This window comes from Nomascus leucogenys, chromosome 20 (assembly GCF_006542625.1).
Source record: "Nomascus leucogenys isolate Asia chromosome 20, Asia_NLE_v1, whole genome shotgun sequence".
NCBI classification, from domain to species: domain Eukaryota; kingdom Metazoa; phylum Chordata; class Mammalia; order Primates; family Hylobatidae; genus Nomascus; species Nomascus leucogenys.
The window spans coordinates 38,913,132-38,933,008 of record NC_044400.1 but is presented as its reverse complement, the minus strand read 5'-3'; the positions used below and the strand labels follow the sequence as shown (position 1 = coordinate 38,933,008).

At 39.6% G+C, this 19,877-nt stretch overlaps 2 protein-coding genes across 5 annotated transcripts in view; one reads left to right on the top strand and one right to left on the bottom strand.

Moving 5' to 3' along the window:
• The window catches only part of CORIN (corin, serine peptidase), a 251,914-nt gene that overhangs the window by 117,468 nt on the left and 114,569 nt on the right, over positions 1-19,877 (bottom strand). The window lies entirely within an intron of this gene.
• On the top strand, positions 822-1,643 carry LOC100596472 (60S ribosomal protein L15-like). Its single transcript, XM_030800928.1, has 2 exons — positions 822-1,185; positions 1,285-1,643. The coding sequence occupies exons 1-2, from the start codon at positions 822-824 to the stop codon at positions 1,434-1,436; spliced, it is 516 nt and encodes a 171-aa protein (XP_030656788.1). The 3' UTR covers positions 1,437-1,643.

The following is a 19,877-nucleotide window of genomic DNA, read 5'->3' as shown; positions in this document are numbered from 1 at the left end:
AAACTAGGTCAGATTTCCTAATAGTCAAAACTGATTTTGACGTGGCCATAGTGGGAGGAGACAGATTGATCGATCGGTTGATTTTTGTTAAAACAATCAAGCTTCCCAAACGCCATGGTCAAAATGTAAAATACGTAGCCTGACCTCTCAAAATGCTTTCCAGATTCAAATTTCAGCAAAAGGGAAAGAAATTTAGTAACTGCTTTGAAGCCAGTACCTTTCTTAACACCAACCACAAGAGGGAGACCACATCATAAACTCAAGCACATGGCCCGTAAAATATTTGTGAAGTGTCCCCGTGTGTAACAGTATTTGAAAACCATCCTACTTCATGTGTTTTCAGTATTCGTTTTAAAATAAAATCATATTTCTTTTAAAAATCATTTTGCATTTTACCTGCCAACACAAAAATATGAATCCTCATAAACCAATAACTATGTTCTTTGTGCATTTATTTTAGAATTTACTTTTTACATTCTCATAATAAACAATAACTTCAGAAATTCAGTTTTTACTCAGCCAGTTTTGTTTCAAATGGCTTTTTATACATTTTTACGACTGTAATTTGTACATAATGTGATTTCTGTGGATGCTGAATGGATTTTTCAGCAGGTGATCTCATTACAAGATAATCTCACTACAAATCCCTGTTAGAATTTCTCACCATGGTATCCAGATTGAAATGAAATTCTTCACAGCTGTAGAAAAGTCCTTCTGAAATTGTTGGCATCATAAGCTCTAAACTGCTCTACTCTATGGACTTTCAAGAAAACTACCAACTTTTGCCTTTCCGTCTGGCGGCAGCCATCAGGTAAGCCAAGATGGGTGCATACAAGTATATCCAGGAGCTATGGAGAAAAAGGCAGTCTGATGTCATGTGCTTTCTTCTGAGGGTCCGCTGCTGGCAGTACCGCCAGCTCTCCGCTCTCCACAGGGCTCCCCGCCTCACCTGGCCTGATAAAGCGCGCCGACTGGGCTACAAGGCCAAGCAAGGTTACGTTATATATAGGATTCGTGTTCACCGTGGTGGCCGAAAATGCCCAGTTCCTAAGGGTGCAACTTACGGCAAGCCTGTCCATCATGGTGTTAACCAGCTAAAGTTTGCTCGAAGCCTTCAGTCCGTTGCAGAGGAGCGAGCTGGACTTCACTGTGGGGCTCTGAGAGTCTTGAATTCTTACGGGGTTGGTGAGTATTCCACATACAATTTTTTTGAGGTTATCCTCATTGATCCATTCCATAAAGCTATCAGAAGAAATCCTGACACCCAATGGATCACCAAAACAGTCCACAAGCACAGGGAGATGCGTGGGCTGACATCTGCAGGCCGAAAGAGCCGTGGCCTTGGAAACGGCCATAAGTTCCACCACACTATTGGTGGTTCTCGCCGGGCAGCTTGGAGAAGGCGCAATACTCTCCAGCTCCACCGTTACCGCTGATATAAGTAAAGTTTGTAAAATTCATACCTAATAAACAATTTAGGACAGTCATGTCTGCTTACAGGTGTTGTCTGTTAAAACTAGTCTGCAGATGTTTCTTGAATGCTTTGTCAAATTAAGAAAGTTAAAGTGCAATAATGTTTGAAGACAATAAGTGGTGGTGTATCTTGTTTCTAATAAGATAAACTTTTTTGTCTTTGCTTTATCTTATTAGGGAGTTGTATGTTAGTGTATAAAACATACTGTGTGGTATAATAGGCTTAAAAAATTCTTTAAAAGAAGAGAAAAAAAAAGAAAACTACCAAATTTTCTCAGCAACTATCCTATGAAAATTTTGTGACAGTCATTTCAAGACAGCTTAAAAGTAGACAGAACAGGAGGCCAAAAACTTCATAAAATGTGGTATAATTCGAAGGAATCCTGGGAGGTCTCTCTGCTTAAAATATTTCCCAGCTGAAATTCCTCACTGTGAATCCCACTCGTTTAACTTAAGCCAAAAGTCCTCAATTAAAAGCCAATTCCTAAGGACTCCTCTACCTTGCAAGTAACCAAGATCTCCAGGGGCTCTCCACAAAAGGCACAGTCCTGGACATGGCAAAACTACAAGACCTTAAGAGATGACGCCATTATCAGTGATTAATACCTCAGCAGATACACTTAACATATTCATCTTCTTTATTTCTACTTTTTTAAAAGACATTAGAGAATTTAGATGAGAAAATAGGAAAGGGTGGCATCTAAAGAATGGGGCCCTGGTGAGAATATACCTGGGTATGTACTGACCCTACAGGACCAGGGGTCAGTGTGGCGTTAGCAGGGGCTACAGAAGATGGGAGCAGTAAATTACAAGGGAGTGAGAGTGGAGGAAAGCCCTTTGCCATGCTAAGAGCCAGGCATCCATGATTCTTTGAAAGGTAATACTTATCTGGTGCTGTCTCCTCACAGTATGTCTGTGGAAATTAATCAAGACATACTGTGGAAATAAGACATTCCATATGTCTTAAAGATTTTACCTTCATTTTTCCATAGAACACATTCAAGAGGTGATAACTTCATTGATTAGAGGATGAAACTAAAGCTCCAGTTACTTTCCCCATAAAATAGCTAATAGGTAGGCCGGGCGCGGTGGCTCACGCTTGTAATCCCAGCACTTTGGGAGGCTGAGGCGGGCGGATCACGAGGCCAGGAGATCGAGACTACGGTGAAACCCCGTCTCTACTAAAAATACAAAAAAAAATTAGCCGGGCGTGGTGGCGGGCGCCTGTAGTCCCAGCTACTCGGAGAGGCTGAGGCAGGAGAATGGCGTGAATCCGGGAGGCGGAGCTTGCAGTGAGCTGTGATTGCGCCACTGCACTCCAGCCTGGGCGACAGAGCAAGACTCCGTCTAAAAAAAAAAAAAAAAAGCTAATAGGTGGTGGAGCTACATATCAGAATCTAAGCAGTCTGAATCCAGAGTGCATGCTGTTAATATCAATGCTCAGGAGGGCTGTATTAGTTTCCTACTGCTGCCATAAAAATTTGCCACAAATTGGGTGGCTGAAAATGACAGAAATTTATTCTCCCACAATCCTGGAAGTCAAAAGTCCAACAGGGGTCTCCCTGGGATAAAATCAAGGTGTTGGCAAGGCTGTCTTCTAGAGGCATCCCTCATTTCTTGGCACATGGATCCCCTTTGTCTTCAAAGCCAGTAACATGGCAGTTGTTTGATCTTGGCTGTCATCACATCTCCTTCTCTGACTCTCCTCTTCTGCCTACCTTTTTAAAGATGCTTATGAGTGCATTGAGCCTAATGAGATAACCCAGAATTCCCCTATTTGAAGGTCAGATGAGGAGCACCCTTATTTCCATCTTCAACTTTAATTTCCATTGCCACATAACCTAATTATAGGTCCTAGGATTTAGAACATGGACATCTTTGGGGGGTCATTATTCTCCCTACCACAGATGCCTTAATATCTTATTCACTTTTTATGTGCCTCTGGGTTCCATACGAACAACCACTTGCAAATGGCTGACTCAAGCAAGTGTGCCTTCTCTCCCACCTGCCAACTGCCCTCTTCTTCCCTCCTATTGCCTTTGTCAGAAATGCTGCATCCTGGAATCTTTCTCTAGTTGAAATCTTTGGCTCTGGTCTTATTTCGCTCATTTCTCCTACAGCGAGGAGCCAGGGTGGCAGCCATCTTGGCCATGCAAGATCAGTGGGAAGAGAACTGCTGTTAGCTCCTATTCCTGTAATGAGAACGTTCAAAAGACTGGGGAATAATACTCTAAAATGTAAATAAATCTGACATCAGGCCTTGTTCAACCAAGTGCTCCCTGTGCTTTTGTGCTATCAGCTACAAGTGCTTGTGACTTTCCCAGGAAGCAAAAGCTGAGCAAGAAACAGAAGAGGGCAATGGCCTGAGAAGGAGCTCAGCCTTCACTTCCCTCCCTTTCTATTTGTCGTTAACAACCCAAACCCCTTTAAAACCTCAAAAGAGCAATATATTTCAGGACAAAAAATAAGGTAGGAGATGTCATATTGTTCTGCAGCAGACATAGAAAAGACAGCAAAGAGGCAATTGCAGAAAGCTGAACAGATAGATAAATCCTTCAGCCAGGGCTGGCTACATAATTTGCAGTGCTTTATTTATTTATTTATTTAGACACAAGGTCTCCCTCTGTCGCCCAGGCTTGAGTGCAGTGGCGCAATCTTGGCTCACTGCAGCCTCGATCTCCCAGGCTCAAGCAATCTTCCTACCTCAGTCCCCAAGTAGCTGGGACGACAGGCACCCACCACCATACCTGGCTAATTTTTGTATTTTTTGTAAAAACGCGTTTTGCCATGTTGCCCAGGCTAGTCTCAAACTCCTGAGCTCAAGCGATTCACCCATCTCGGCCTCTCAAAGTACTAGAATTACAGGCATGAACTTTAAAGATACTAAAATATAAATATGTTTTTCCTTTAAAAATAATAAATAAAATAATACCAATACATTATTAATGTGACATCACAATTGATTATAAGGTTTTTTCTTACTCAATGTTTTGAAAATTTATTTTTTAGGCCATCAAAATTGTACTTTAGCAAAATTATTTTCATTCTGAATAGCTATAAATGACATTAGTAGCTCTACCCAAATACAAGGTTGCAAGCAATTTTTGTTAACTTTTAAGTTTGACAAGGATCTTTCTTCTTATGCAACTGTTACTGGAGCTGTTAAGAATATTTTAGAAGCTATGACAACATTTGGGATAAATTTTAGTAAATTATTTCAAAATACAAATTTTAGTATGTCTAGAGTTGTTGAGTCTCATGGGACAATTTTAATACAAAGACTTAACTCTTCATATGTGTCAGTTTTGTGTAAGTCTGAATTTTAAGTGTAAATTTATACAATGACATTTTGATGTTTCTTCTGACATTTCCTGAAAATTGTGGGGATCGTACAAGAAATTGAAAGTAGCCTCATGATTTGTATATAATTTTAAGTGCCTGTTTATACATTCTATAACTCTATTTTCAACTTCAAGGGAAATTTTCATTTTATCTTCCTCATTAATAATTGGTCCATCTGAAGTTCATGTGAAAATAACGTTCTTTTCCACTGAGAATGTAAAATGTAACTTCTGTTTCTAAGCTTGTGGATATTCATTTTGCAATGTTTCAGCATTTAAATCCAAAGATTCTAAAACCTTTAAAGAGCTCTAATAATTCCTTGATAAATGCTTTATTGCAATGTTCATGTGTATGACTTTATTTTGTAATAATTTACTAATAACGTCTACTTCCTGATGTTGCCAAGCAGTTTCTGTCCCAAGGTTCAGGCTAAAGAGTTAATATTTGTGTAGATGCCACAGAGACGGACTTTGGGGACAAACAGCCAGGCTGGCTTCACAGGGGTACCAGTGCTGCCCCCCTATAGAGTTCCTCCTTCCCCACTTGTCCTTGGCCGCTGCTACCATACCTGATGCTTCTGCTGTTGCCAATCTGTGCCCAGGCACCGGCCCGGCCACCTTGTTGCCCTGTGATTACCAGCTGAAGACTCCATTTCCCAGTCCTGTTTGTAACTAGGTGTGGCACAAGCATGTGCTTTGGGTAGCCAGGCTAATTATCCCACATGCATGCTGCCTATGTGCCCCTGATGCACACGCTACACCATCTAGTCTATCCCCACTGCTCACATGCATGCTCTATTACCCATCAAACTTACCTGCAAAATGCAAGTTTAAGGATAAAGTTACTAAGAATTTTAAGGCAGTGACAGCAGAGCATTAAACCAAATGCTGATCCCTTCTGAGCGTAGGATCCTGTGCCCCTGCAGAAGTCACCCACCCATGAAGGCAGCCCTGCCCTCAGACTTTGAAGAAAAAAGAATGGCAAGGAGGGTAGTGGGATGAAAGCTTCAGAGAAGTCCCCTAAGAAGTCCCACTGGCAGGGGTCTCAGCATCCCAGTACCCCTCAAACCTGACCCCTTGATCACTGTACCCTTGTTCCACCCACATCTCTCCTGCGACACCTACCAAAGTCCATCCTGCAGGAGCCACTCTATAGACAAGGGAACCATGACTATAATGTGGCAGGGACTGCCGGTTGTCATCAGAATGCACTCCCTACATTTTTCACAGTAATGGAGTTTAAGATGCCTCCATGTACCCAGCCAAAGACTACATTTCCCAGTCCCCTTTGTGATAGGTGCAGCCATGTTACTAAGGCCTCTCCAACAGAATGGGAGCAAGTCATTCTTCTACTTCACCTCCTTCAAAGAGACATGCTGCCATGTACTTCCTCTCCATACCATTCCACAAGCTGGAACACAGACATAGGGCTCAGCCAGCTGCAACCACACAGATGAAGACCATAGTCTAGGGACTGGTGAAGCAAGAAATAGATGGAGCCCAAGTCTTTGGATGATTTCATGGGGTAAGCCTGACTTGGCAAACTGAAAAGCTCACCTTGGATCTCTTGCTTAACAGAGAAAAAAAAGTTTTATTTAAGCCACTCTATTTTGGGATCTCTATTGTTATGGCAGCTTAGTATTTGCATAATTTGAATCTGGAGAGGGTTCATTCCCACTGTTGATCTATTCATTGAGCAGGTCTGAAAATAAGGTCAAGTCCCTGGTATGAGAGTAAGGTCCCTGGGAAGAAGGTGGGTGGGTTCTTCACATCACAATGAGAACTCTGAAAGCACTTTCCCACAAAGGCATTCATTTACTCACGTTAGCTATAAATGTGACAGACTTCGGCAATCCAGGCCAGCCTAGAGCTGTACCTACAACATTGCTTCTATGAGAAAACAGCTTTCATATCTGAAATAACCAATCTGTAAATATAACTTTGAAATGCAACCAATTTATTAGCTGAAATCTTCCTGGAATTCTGTACCTACATCATAGAACTGTAGTGAAGATTAATTGAGATAATATATGTGAACAATTAAGCATAGCATCTGATACCAAATGAGCTTTCAATCAATTTGATCTTTTTATTATTACTGACATTATTAAATTGGCATCATAATATAGTCATAATTAACATAATATAGTCATAATATGACATATTATCATGATATATATGATAATATAATGTCATATATATTGACATCATTTATCTATTTTTATTTTGAGACAGGATCACGCTCTGTAGCCCAGCCTGGAGTTGAGTGGGACACTCTCCACTCACTGCAAATTCTGCCTCCCAGGCTCAAGTGATCCTCCTGCCTCAGTTTCCCAAGTAGTTAGGACTACAGGTGTGCATCACCATGCCTGGTTAATTTTTGTATTTTTTGTAGAGACAGGGTTTCCCCATGTTGCCCAGGCTGGTCTTAAACTCCTGGGCTCAAACAGTCCACTCGCCTTGGCCTCCCAAAGTGCTATGATTTCAGGTGTGAGCCACTGCACCCGGCTGACATCTTTTATTTTAAGGAAGTATATGGCAACAGGCTTGGGGCAACAATCCTTCCTCCCCTGACTGCCACACAGAGAGGGATGAGAGATAAATTACTTAAATGTTTACAAATCTCTTAGTTTCCACAAGAAGTTTTAGCAAGTCTTTTCAAAACAAATTTGCATAAAACATTACCTCAAAAATACATGAGGTGTTAAAATATTACTCAAACTAGTCAATTAGAAGTAATGGGTCAAGGAATCACCAAGGAAAGAAATGCCTGTGCATCAGAAAGAAGAAACCAAGAATTCAGTACATGAGAGAAACATAAAAGGAAGAGCTGCCGAAAGTGGAGAGTGGGCCCGATTCATTCTGGAGGTCACTGTAAGGTTTCCCCCAAAGCCAACAGAAGAAATAAGTTTTGCTTTTACAGGATTAACTTTATAGTAGATAATACGCATAGATCAGGGTAAGGTGGTTTTTAAAAACTGAGGGGAAAAATGGGCTTCTACTCTGAAAAAAATTAGAAGAATAGAAAGAAAACAATAAAACTTTCTTCAAAGCTATAGGGAATAAAAAGAGATAATGGAAAAATCTTAAGACTTAATTAGGTGTGGAGAAAAATCTGCTAAGAGATGAAGCCAAGAAGTCAGACTGTTAATTGCTTATTTATCTCTAGAGCACTGTCATCAGAACGTGAATAATGAGTAAGACAGTAACACACAACAGAAAAGTAAGAAGTAGTTGAACATCTGGGGAAAGATTTCTTAAATAATCTAGACTTGGCAGTATTTCATCCACTCAGCATTTTTAAGGAAGAAAATATCCCATGCAGGGAAACATTCAAATAACTGAAGCTTATCTACTTGAGCTGTAAATTCTTTCACGATTTTATTAAAACTCCATTACAGGGAAAACCTGTTCTCTACTTTCGGAAATGTAGTGTGTTCATTTTAACCACTTTCTTTTTTTTTTTTTTTTATTATACTTTAGGTTTTAGGGTACATGTGCACAATGTGCAGGTTTGTTACATATGTATCCATGTGCCATGTTGATTTCCTGCACCCATTAACTCATTTAGCATTAGGTATATCTCCTAATGCTGTCCCTCCCCCCTCCCCCCACCCCACAACAGTCCCCAGAGTGTGATGTTCCCCTTCCTGTGTCCATGAGTTCTCATTGTTCAATTCCCACCTATGAGTGAGAACATGCGGTGTTTGGTTTTTTGTCCTTGCGATAGTTTACTGAGAATGATGTTTTCCAGTTTCATCCATGTCCCTACAAAGGACACGAACTCATCATTTTTTATGGCTGCATAGTATTCCATGGTGTATATGTGCCACATTTTCTTAATCCAGTCTATCATTGTTGGACATTTGGGTTGGTTCCAACTCTTTGCTATTGTGAATAGTGCCGCAATAAACATACGTGTGCATGTGTCTTTATAGCAGCATGATTTATAGTCCTTTGGGTATATACCCAGTAATGGGATGGCTGGGCCAAATGGTATTTCTAGTTCTAGATCCCTGAGGAATCGCCACACTGACTTCCACAATGGTTGAACTAGTTTACAGTCCCACCAACAGTGTAAAAGTGTTCCTATTTCTCCACATCCTCTCCAGCACCTGTTGTTTCCTGACTTTTTAATGATGGCCATTCTAACTGGTGTGAGATGGTATCTCACTGTTGTTTTGATTTGCATTTCTCTGATGGCCAGTGATGATGAGCATTTCTTCATGTGTTTTTTGGCTGCATAAATGTCTTCTTTTGAGAAGTGTCTGTTCATGTCCTTTGCCCACCTTTTGATGGGGTTGTTGTTTTTTTCTTGTAAATTTGTTTGAGTTCATTGTAGATTCTGGATATTAGCCCTTTGTCAGATGAGTAGGTTGCAAAAATTTTCTCCCATTAACCACTTTCTTAATGCTCCAGGGTACTTTTGGTGAACAGCAAAAACTTCTCAGCTCTGCGTGGAGGCTCCTGGGGTGAATTTGTCCCTGTGCTAACCTGCCTAAGACTTTCTTGCTATTTAGAGTGTGTCACCCTTCTCCGCGGTATAATCACAGCAGTCCCAATCTCTACCGGAGCCCACATCCCTGCACCAGTAACTGTACCCCTCCACATTTCCAATCTATTTCCCATTAATTACAGAGATCTAGGAAACCCAAAAAAGCAAATTTTTAATGTTTTTTTTTTTTTTAAATAAAAGTGAACAAGCTCCGAAAGAGGGCCTCAGGGAATCTTTTTTTTTTTTAATGGCATAAATGAACATCTATTTAGATCATAACCACTTTTGTTTTTTTGCTTTTTAATAATTACTTATATTCTGAGTAATTTGGGTAGCAATCTCTGGAGAAGTGAGGTGTGGCCATATATTCAAATGACTGAATTAAAATAGAGGTACCTCATGAAAGGAGACAGTTGCTATAGTGGAAAGGACACAGGGTTTTACCAATGGAACGGGGTTCAAGCCCCAGCTCTGCCTCTTACCAGCTGTCTCTGAGTCTCAACACCTTACTCTTTAAAAAGTGAACATACACACCCAAGATGCAGAGTTATTTTAAAGATTAAAAGAAATATGGTATTGTGCCTGCCTTTATACTTGGCACATATAGAGCTTACGTAGACAAACTTTAGTATTATTTTTATATCTTTGAATATGTATGGACATTTGTATGTATGTCTAACATACTCAAAAGTGATTACCACAAACCCAAAATTTAATCTGTAAGAAAAAAATCTACTTTAAATTATTTTAGGTAAAATAAGATTCATTAGATTTCTGGAATTTTACAGCTAGAAGAGACTGGCAATCAATCACACAGTCCTGCTTCCAATCCCAGAAATGAGGAAACCAATGCTGGAGAGTAAACATGACTTGGCCAATGTCATAAAGCTAATTAGAAACTAGAGGGAGAACTGGAACTACAATTTCCTAATGTCCAATTCAGAGTTAACCCAGAACAGAGACTGACAAACGTTTTCTGTAAAGGGCCAGATAGTAAATTGTTAGACTTTGTGATGCATACAGTTTCTGTTACAACTGTTCAACTACACCAATGTGGAGCAAAAGCAGCCATAGGCAATACGTAAGAGAATGAGTGTGGTTGTGTTTCAATAATATTTTATTCAGAAAAACAGGCTGCAGGCTGTCTTTGGCTCACAGGCTATAGTTTGCTGACCCCTGATCCAGAACAAGTTAACAGATTTTTTAGCTAGAGGAAACATGATGGACGTAATTCCAAATCAACACATCTTTCTGCTTTCTATTGCCAATGCACTAGAAAAGCTGTGTGACAATGAAAGAACTCAGAAGAATGAGACTTAAATGTTGCTATTATGACTAACATCTTAAAATAGTGTTTAATAAACATAAATCTTAGCCTCAAGATTATTTTATTACTTAGTAGTAATTAGGATAATCTAAAAAAGAAGCTCTAAGAAAGCAGGAGGAGACCCAAAGAATTGGAATTCAAAATTATCTTGGCTAAATAATAACAGTGAAGAGAACTAAAATAGTAGTAAACATAAAATGAAGCAAAAACTAAAACAGAAAATACCATGGAAAAAATAAAAGTGTTCTAACCTAAAGAAATAAGTAAATATTGCCATCAAAATTTACTGATTACAACTGAAAACATGTCTTATCTATCCAAGTAGTACTTTTACATTAGCACCTATCTCTCCAAGAGATCATCCTTAAAGTCAGAATCAAAGAGCATGATGTTGGGGCCAGGCCCAGTGGCTCACATCTGTAATCCTAGCACTTTGGGAGGCAGAGGCGGGAGGATTGCCTAAGCTCAGGAGTTTAAGACCCACCCTGGGCAACATGGCGAAACCCCGTCTCTACTAAAATACAAAAAATTAGCCGAGTGTGGTGGCAGATGCCTGTAGTCCCAGCTACTCAGGAGGCTGAGGCATGAGAATTGCTTGAACCCAGGAAACGGAGGTGAGCTGAGATCGTGCCACAACACGCCATCCTGGGTGACAGAGGAAGACTCTGTCTCCAAAAAAAAAAAAAAAAAAGGAGCATGATATTGGAACCAGGAATAATCTACCAGAAATAAGAACACCTCCAAAAATGTGTCTTTCTGGTTTGTGTCAGGACCTCCTGATTACATTGGTCCCATGATCATAATCGTCATAATATTCTTCAGACACATAAAAAAAGATCTCATGGAGGAAGGTGACCAAATGCTTTGTCCTTTCCATTGAGGATGAATGTGAAGAAATACCTATGCTGCAATATGAGGCAGAGATAAATTTCTTGTTCCTAAGAAGTATGACATATTGGAACGGGTTGGCAAAGAATAGTGTTCAAAGCCTCTAGAGAGGCTTTGAGAGACTCTAAACTTCGCATCTGTTTGGCGTGAGGTTTCCTCCCCAAGAGAAAGGGAAGTAGAAGAATTTTCAACATCTGAATTTTAAGGGAGCTGTTCAAATTGTAATTTGACATACTCAATTGAACTAAAGGTAGTACTCTATTTTCCCTAACACTTGTGTTGCTCCCTAGTAGTAAATTGGTTGTTTACTTCTGAACATCTACCTTGGAGGCACTAAAGAGTAACAGGATGATCTATGATTAGAATTGGGTTCATTACACTGTACCAACTTGCTCCCAACATCTGTTCTGTTTACACAGTGACGCATTCAGAGTATTCAGTGCTTAGTGCAAACAACTATGATCTTCCAATATTTGATTTTTCCTTGGGCTTTCACACACCTCAGCTTTGGTTTCACTGAATGATTTTGGAAGAAAAAAGGGCATAAAATCAAGCCATACCAATGAATGAGAGATTGAGTGATAACTATGAAAGTTTTGTGTACACAACTTCTGCAACTCAAAGGGCTCTCTGGTGGTGTTAGCAAAAAACCATGTAAACACCCTTGCCCTCTGCCAGGACACAATCAGAGCTGTTTCTTTAATATCACAGTATCATTGTCTGTTTTTAACTTTTCTATTTACATAGTAAAGGAAATTTTTCACTTAATATTTAAAGGATTATATAATGATCCAATACAATATTAAAGCACACAGAATAATGTTGTTCAAATATATAATATATATAGATGACTTTTTCTACTTGTGTATATTCACTTAGAATGCAGTTAAAATTTATAGCTAAATCCAGCTATGAGAAAATTTTCATTTCTTCAATATAGATCATAGGCATTTTATTTCTGTGCATCAACTTTTAAAAAGACGGCTTCAATTATCGCATCATAATGTTGACACTTTATAAATATTAGTAAAAAGTCAATAAAAATGAAGCCACTTTCATACTGTTAAAAATAATATGTTAACTAAAAAAAATACTGTTGGAAGACATGTATATACCACATTCATTACAATGGAAAGTAGAGAAATACCTGTTAGTTGTAACTGATGTTACAAACAAAATTTCTATAGAAAGAATAATATGAAAATTAGAACTAAAGCATATTTTTAAAAGTTCAATTGGCAGGATCCAAAAAAATACCTACTCCTTGAACAAGAGAAATTATATTTAATTTCCTTAAAGGAAAAGTCACTTTTTATGTTAAAACTCAAAAATCTCAGAACCATAGATTTTTCTCTTTTATTTTCCAATGTAACATCCTCCAGGCTTTTTCAAGAAACCACATGAATCTAATAGACAACTCACGTATACAAACCAGTACACACTCAATTTTACCAATTGGTAAAAATTTTTTCCTCTCACCCACAGCTTTGACCAGGTCACCCCTGCCCCCAACTGTGGCTTCTCTATTGTTCTCCTTATCAAATGCAGACTCCCGGGATCTCAGCTTCAAAGGCCTCCTCTAGTTTTCTCAGCTTTCATTTCCTCTCTAACCAGTCTGTATTCTCCCAGCCAAGAAATCCTTCATTCAGCCCTTTGATTCACTGTCCCCAATCCTTCATCCATCCTTTTTCTTACACTTCCAACACTGGCTCAGACCACATTCAACAGTGACTTCGCCCCTGAAATGGGATTCAACCTCAACTTATTAGGTTAAATATCCAACTGCTTTTGTTTGCTTCTTTCTATTTTTAAATCTAATGCTATCTGCCCTGTACAAAAGAGATTATGAGATAGGACCAGGCCCCCTGCATCAAATTTCTCAAGTATTTTAGTCTTTCATGTTCAGTCTGTTAGACCTCTAAAGGGCATAGCACAAAATGAAAGAAAAGTATCTGCATTACATTTAAAGACCGAAAAAAAGAGAGGCACTGTAGTACATTTTATGATTGCAGGTTGTAGGAATGTCCATTGATATTGCTTTAGGGACCATGACAGAAGCAGAAGATAGTGGGAATGTTAAGCACTAGATACAAGATGAACAAACACACACACAACCCCATATCACGCCACCGAAGTGATAAACTGGCAACGAGAGGTGAGAAGGAGGAACAGAGATGGATACAGGAGGGCGGGGAAACTGGGAAGCAAATGGGCACAGTATTCCCAGTAGGAATACAAGTCACCAGAGTTCTTCCTGCCAGGCAGAACACAAGCCATCTGACTATGTGCCAAGTGCTGAAATGGACACACAACATTAGCAACACAAAGCACTATCTCATTAGACTTAGTTTCCAAAAGTCTATTTTCTTTCCTCCAATAAACATTAGGATTGGCCTACTTATTCTGTTGCTCCCAACACTAATTCCAATGAAACTCCCAGTTGCCATGCGAAGGGTTGGATTAATTCAATGACCCTATTTTCTTTGTTGCTAAGAGAACCTTTATACATTCTCTCATTCAAAAATACATTGAGTATCAAGGTTATCTTGTCAGAGAATATCCTGAAATGATGAGCCCTAGTTTCTTCATCTGTAAAATAAAGATAATAATTATGTAACTATTAGGTAGCAATGAAAATTAAATAAGACAGGGCACGTAAACCAATTAGCAGTCATTGGCATCCAGCATGCGTGCAATAAAAGTTAGCTATGATTATTGTCATTGTTATTGTAAGAACCTTGATTTTAGCAGATGACAGTTGTCATTGTAACCTAACGTGAGCTTTAAACTAGAAAATTTAATTTTTAGACCGAACAATATTTATATGCCTTTTCTATCTTCCTATCGAATACAATGAATCCCACTGTTTTTCAGTTTTCCTGAATTCATGCAACTCCCTTCCAATTCTGAATCCAACAGGTTGCTGGCCTGTTTCCTAATCAACACTACAGAGGAAAAACATGAGCAAGGAAGGAAAAGTACTAAAGCAGAAGATGTCTATTCCTTAGTCCGTGTCGTAGTTAAAAGGTGAGTCTGTTGAGTCATTACCCACAACTCCTATGGGTCCCAAGGGAGGACAGTTGTCATCAGAACTGCTTTTGCAACCTGCCCTTTTAAATGTTCTGAGACATTTGTCCTCTTTCTTCTTGACTTTTTGCTTTTCACTTCACAGGCCCCCTCCATGAGCTCATTCACTCCTTTGATTTTAGCCCAACACATACATGAATAACTCCCAAGCTCTTGTCCCTGCAGCTCAAGTCTCTCTCCTGAATTTCAGGGACCTACAACCAACTGATATGCCAGGAAATTTACATCTCCAAATTATTCTTTATCATAAACTATTCTTTTCCTTGTGGTCTCTACTTTGGCAAGTAGTATGACAAACATGTTTCACCTTTTCCCAACCAACCACCTGGTGGTCATCCTTCCTTCTACCTTTTGCTCTTCCCAGTGAACCACCAAATTCTCCATATGTGAGTCCTTGAGAACAGTGATTTTGCCTTATTTGCTCCTCACCCCAGTGACTAAAACAATCCCCAGCACACAGCAGGTGCTCCGTACATATTTGTTATATAAATGAATAGTGCATAGTTACTGCTCCATAACCATCTGCTCTTTGAAGGACTGGATGCTTTAAGCTGCATTCTCCCAAAACAGGAAGAACATACAAATTATTCTCCTTTACTTAAATGTTTCTAATAATTTCTTCCTATAAATAAGAATATTAAATCATATGATGCAGTTTTGTTTTCTATCAGAACAACAAGATATTATGTGCTTTGTTATGATGTTCAAATGTTAGTCCTCTAGCTGTTGAGTTTCACAGCTAAACAAGAAGTTTTTCAGCTAAACAAGAAGTTTTTCAGTCTTCAGACTTTGTAAAAATCTGGAAAAACCCTCTATTCAAGTTATACTTAGCAAGGGGTCTTCTGAAATGTGCGCTGAGAAAATTGGAAACAGCTTAGCAACTGAAAAGAATAATATTTCATAAAATCCTATGGCGTAAAAAGCCAGATCCTGTGGGGCCACTCACTGGGCATGTTAGGCAATTTCAGAAAACATTTTCAGAAAATTTTTTCAAATATTCTATATGCTGTTTGGTGGACAGAAGTAACTTGTCATATGTTGCCCACGACTTTTGAGTGGTTAACCTCACTTTTCATTTAAAATGTTTTTATTTGAATTGGTTGTAATAGAATAGGGGTCTAAAGGACAGATGTGCATTCTTGCTAGAAAGTATGTGGCCTTGCTTTTTACTTTGTATCAAGTCTATAGTCAAATCAACTTGCACTGCTTTGCTTCATAAAAATAGCATAAAATGTGCTACAAATAACACAAATAAATAAAAGGAAAGTACATGCATGCCTGCATCTGTGTTCGACTTGCAAAATAAAAGACTTCATGAAATAAAAATATTTTGAGGCTCTTTTATTTTTATCACTACTTATTCTGTACTGGGCAGATTTGAACACTACATGTTTTCTTCAATTAGAAGTCATCCAACAGGTGGACTTATTTTCAGTGCAAAGTCTTAGCCAAGATTAAGCCACATATTTCAGACATCTTGTTCAAGATAGAGACCAAACCTCTAAATTTCTTTTTCTCCAGGTCAATATTGGCAGTTCTAAACTAAATAACCACTTTTTTTGGTACTGTGTTGAGATTTATTCAAACTGCCAACCATGAAAAGAAAAACAGGAACATTCCCAGGAAAAAGAGTGGGGTACATGCAGATAACTATTGGTTATCCATCACAAATTATAAGATTAGTGAATAGTATTTGCTTTTATATGCAATCATGTGCTATTTTTATATACATCTACATAGAGCTATCCCTACACATCTACTCTTTGTATGAGATGAACTCATCCCTTCTTTCGTGGGCTGAATGCTATAGGTCTACCTTTAATTTATGCTATTAAGTGCCTGCAAGAGATGATTTTTAAATGAGTAGTTTTGCATACAGAGCCACCATTTGATTCCAACTTTGAATGCTATTAAGCTAAATGTACACAGAAATCCTTTTTTCTCCTTTTAAGATGTGTACACTGTGTTTATGACACTGAAGTCCTAGGTCTTTGAAACACTAACAGGCCCAGATTCAAATGGGTTCAGATCACAGCTCAGTCAAGTTCCACCTCTGTGATCTTGAGCAAATCACTTAATCTCCCTATCAGTTCTGTCATCTATAAAATGGGAAGTGCCTCAGTCCATTCAGGCTGCTAGAACAGACTACCACAGTCTGGGTGGCTTAAACAAGAAACATTTATTTTTCACAGTTCTGGAAGGTGGAAGTCCAGGATCAGGGTGCACAGTGGCATTCTTAGTGAGGGCCCTCTTCCTGGTTTAGTCCTCACGTGGCCTCTCTTGATGCAAGTACAGACAGAGAGAGAGAGAGAGCATACAAGAGTGCTCTATCTCTTACTCTTCTTCTAGGAGCACTTCTAATCCCATCATGGGGGCTTCACTCCCATAACCTCATTTTTTTTGAGACGGAGTCTTGCTCTGTCACCCAGGCTAGAGTGCAATGGTGCGATCTCAGCTCACTGCAACCTCCACCTCCTGGGTTCAAGTGATTCTCCTGCCTTAGACTCCCGAGTAGCTGTGATTATAGGTGTGTGTCACCACACCAGTTAATTTTTGTATTTTTAGAAGAGATGGGGTTTTGCCACGTTGGCCGGGCTGGTCTCGAACTCCTGACCTCAGGTGATCTGCCCGCCTCGGCCTCCCAAAGTGCTGGGATTACAGGTGTGAGCCACTGCACCCAGCCCATAACTCCATCTAAACCTAATTATCTCCCAAAGTCTCCACCTTCTAATACCATCCTCTTGGGGTTATGGTTTCAGCATGTAAATTTATGGGTGGGGGATGCAAATACGCAGTTCATCACAGGAAGAATAACCATAATCCTCACGGTGCTGCTGGGAGGAGTAAATAAGAATATGTATCTAAAGGGCTTAGCACAGCACTTAGTACATAATAAACGCTCAGCAAGATACATACTATTCTGATAACACTGTTATTATCAAACACTATTAGGAAAACACCTTTATTTGAATTGTAAAGTCTGGCCATCATTTCTTCATTTTGTTTGTTTTATTCTGTTACTACCTTAACCATATTCACCAGAGTGCAGCATGGCTTAAAATTAATTGATTTTTTATTCCACAAATATTTAATCCAAACACTATTTCCACAGACCCCAGCAGCTTCTAACATTTAGCTATTCCATCTTCAAAATTTCAGCATTTTTCTGAGCTTAGTATTCATCACACATACTGATGCAATCACTTGCATATGAATACATGTATTCCCATCACTCACGTTCCATTTTCATCCAATGTTTGCCTGTTTTCACACGTAAGTTATCACTGGAGAAGTGGAACCAGGATAACAGCCAGGTCTGCTTGATCCTACAACAGCCATCTTCTAATTGTGGAAGGTGTTTCCTTAGAGGTATACAAGGGCTTTCCAAGGGTATATTACAGGCAGAGATAGTTTTAAAGGAATCAGTTTCTGCATCCTTAAATTCCCTCTTTTCTATCATTACCTATCTGAGGGCACATGCAGGGTAACGTCATTAAGTATTTCCTTTCTTACTGCCCTTTTCACAATGTTCCTTTTTCTCAGCTGACAAAAGAAAGGCACGTTTAAACATTTCAAACCTGCTTTGGCACATGCTCCTGGGTGTAAAACATCTGGAGTTCCAAACACAAAGACAATTTAAAATATCTTCCATTTTGCTATCCTGCCTGCTCACTCTCCAAATGTTGTCAGAGAAGATATTGCTACTGAAGGAAAATCTTTGAAGGACAAAGTTAAAAGAGCACAAATAAACCCCGAAAGCAGAGGACCGGAAGCTCATTTCAGGCAACAAACTTACTTTATTTTGTCTGTCCCTCTGTCTACCGAAATACGTATCTTAAAATTTGAAGTGAAAAGTGGGATTCTAAGATTCTAGGTCCAGTTAAAATGGAGTAAAAATGTCCCACCTTACCTCCCCCTGTGATTGTAACTAAAAGTTGTGGACAGAACACACAAACAATTGTCTGTGGTATCCAAACAGTAAAGACCAGTAAGCGGACTAGGAAGGGAAATAAAAACTTAAAGAAAGAGTAATAAGGAGGTGAGCTTTCTGGTGTTTTTCTTGTTCTACTCGTATTTCCCAACATAGAATGAATGCAACAAAATCATGGAACTGTGCAGCAGTCTTGACCAAGAGAAACTCTCTGCTTGGTCAGAGGAATAAGCAGGAGGGGCCCTGCAAAACCAAAGGAGGGGGAGTCCCCTGAGACATCTCCTCTCCTGACCGTCCCTTGGAGGGGGCCCTAGAAGCTGTGCTCATGGAAGCTGTACTCATGCAACAGTGGCAGCAGCAGCCAAGGTTGCCTATTTGCCCCAGAGTTGGCTACAACAGTGCAAAAGGCTAAAACTAGAGCTTTTTTGACAGAGGACCAGGGCAAAGGGTCCCTGGAAGTCAAAGAGTTTCAGGGAGATCACAGAGAAGAGGGAGCTTGAGATGAAAGATCCCACAGAGCTACATATAAAGTCCTGGGTTTATCCCTCAGGTCTCCATGCATGAAAATGATTTGAAATAGAATACCAAAAGCTTTGAGAAGTAAGCAACAATGTAATCCGTGGCCCAGATATCAGACTGATCCCTGGGAAATACACTCATGGGGAGGATCCAGAGAGCACTACAAAGGCTTTGAAAACCGAACTGACACTGGAAACAAAGCCCTTAGAAGGCATAATGTGACTTGTGACCAGAACTTAACTGGGTCAACTGACTATGAAAAGAAACAAACAAAATTAGCATTTTCCAGAGAATTCTAGCAGGACCCAGAATATCATAATATTTTCAAAACGCCCAGGATGTAAGTTAAAATTAATTAACATACAAAGAAGCAGGGCAAGGCTGTGCACAGTGGCTCACGCCTGTAATCCCAGCACTTTGGGAGGCCGAGGCGGGTGGATCACAAGGTCAGGAAATTGAGACCATCCTGGCTAACATGGTGAAACCCCGTCTCTACTAAAAATACCAAAAATTAGCCTGGCGTGGTGGTGGGTGTCTGTAGTCCCAGCTACTAGGGAGGCTGAGGCAGGAGAATGGCGTGAACCCGGGAGGGGGAGCTTGCAATGACCTGAGATCATGCCACAGCACTCCAGCATGGGTGACAGAGTGAGACTCCATCTCAAAAAAAAAAAAAGAAGCAGGGCATTCTCGGCAAACCCTAAGTGAAAAAATAATTAATAGGCACCACCCCTGAAGTGACCTAGATGTTGAAATTATTCGACAAAGACTTATTTAAAGCAGCTGTAATAACCATACTCCATGAAGTAAGGGTCAACA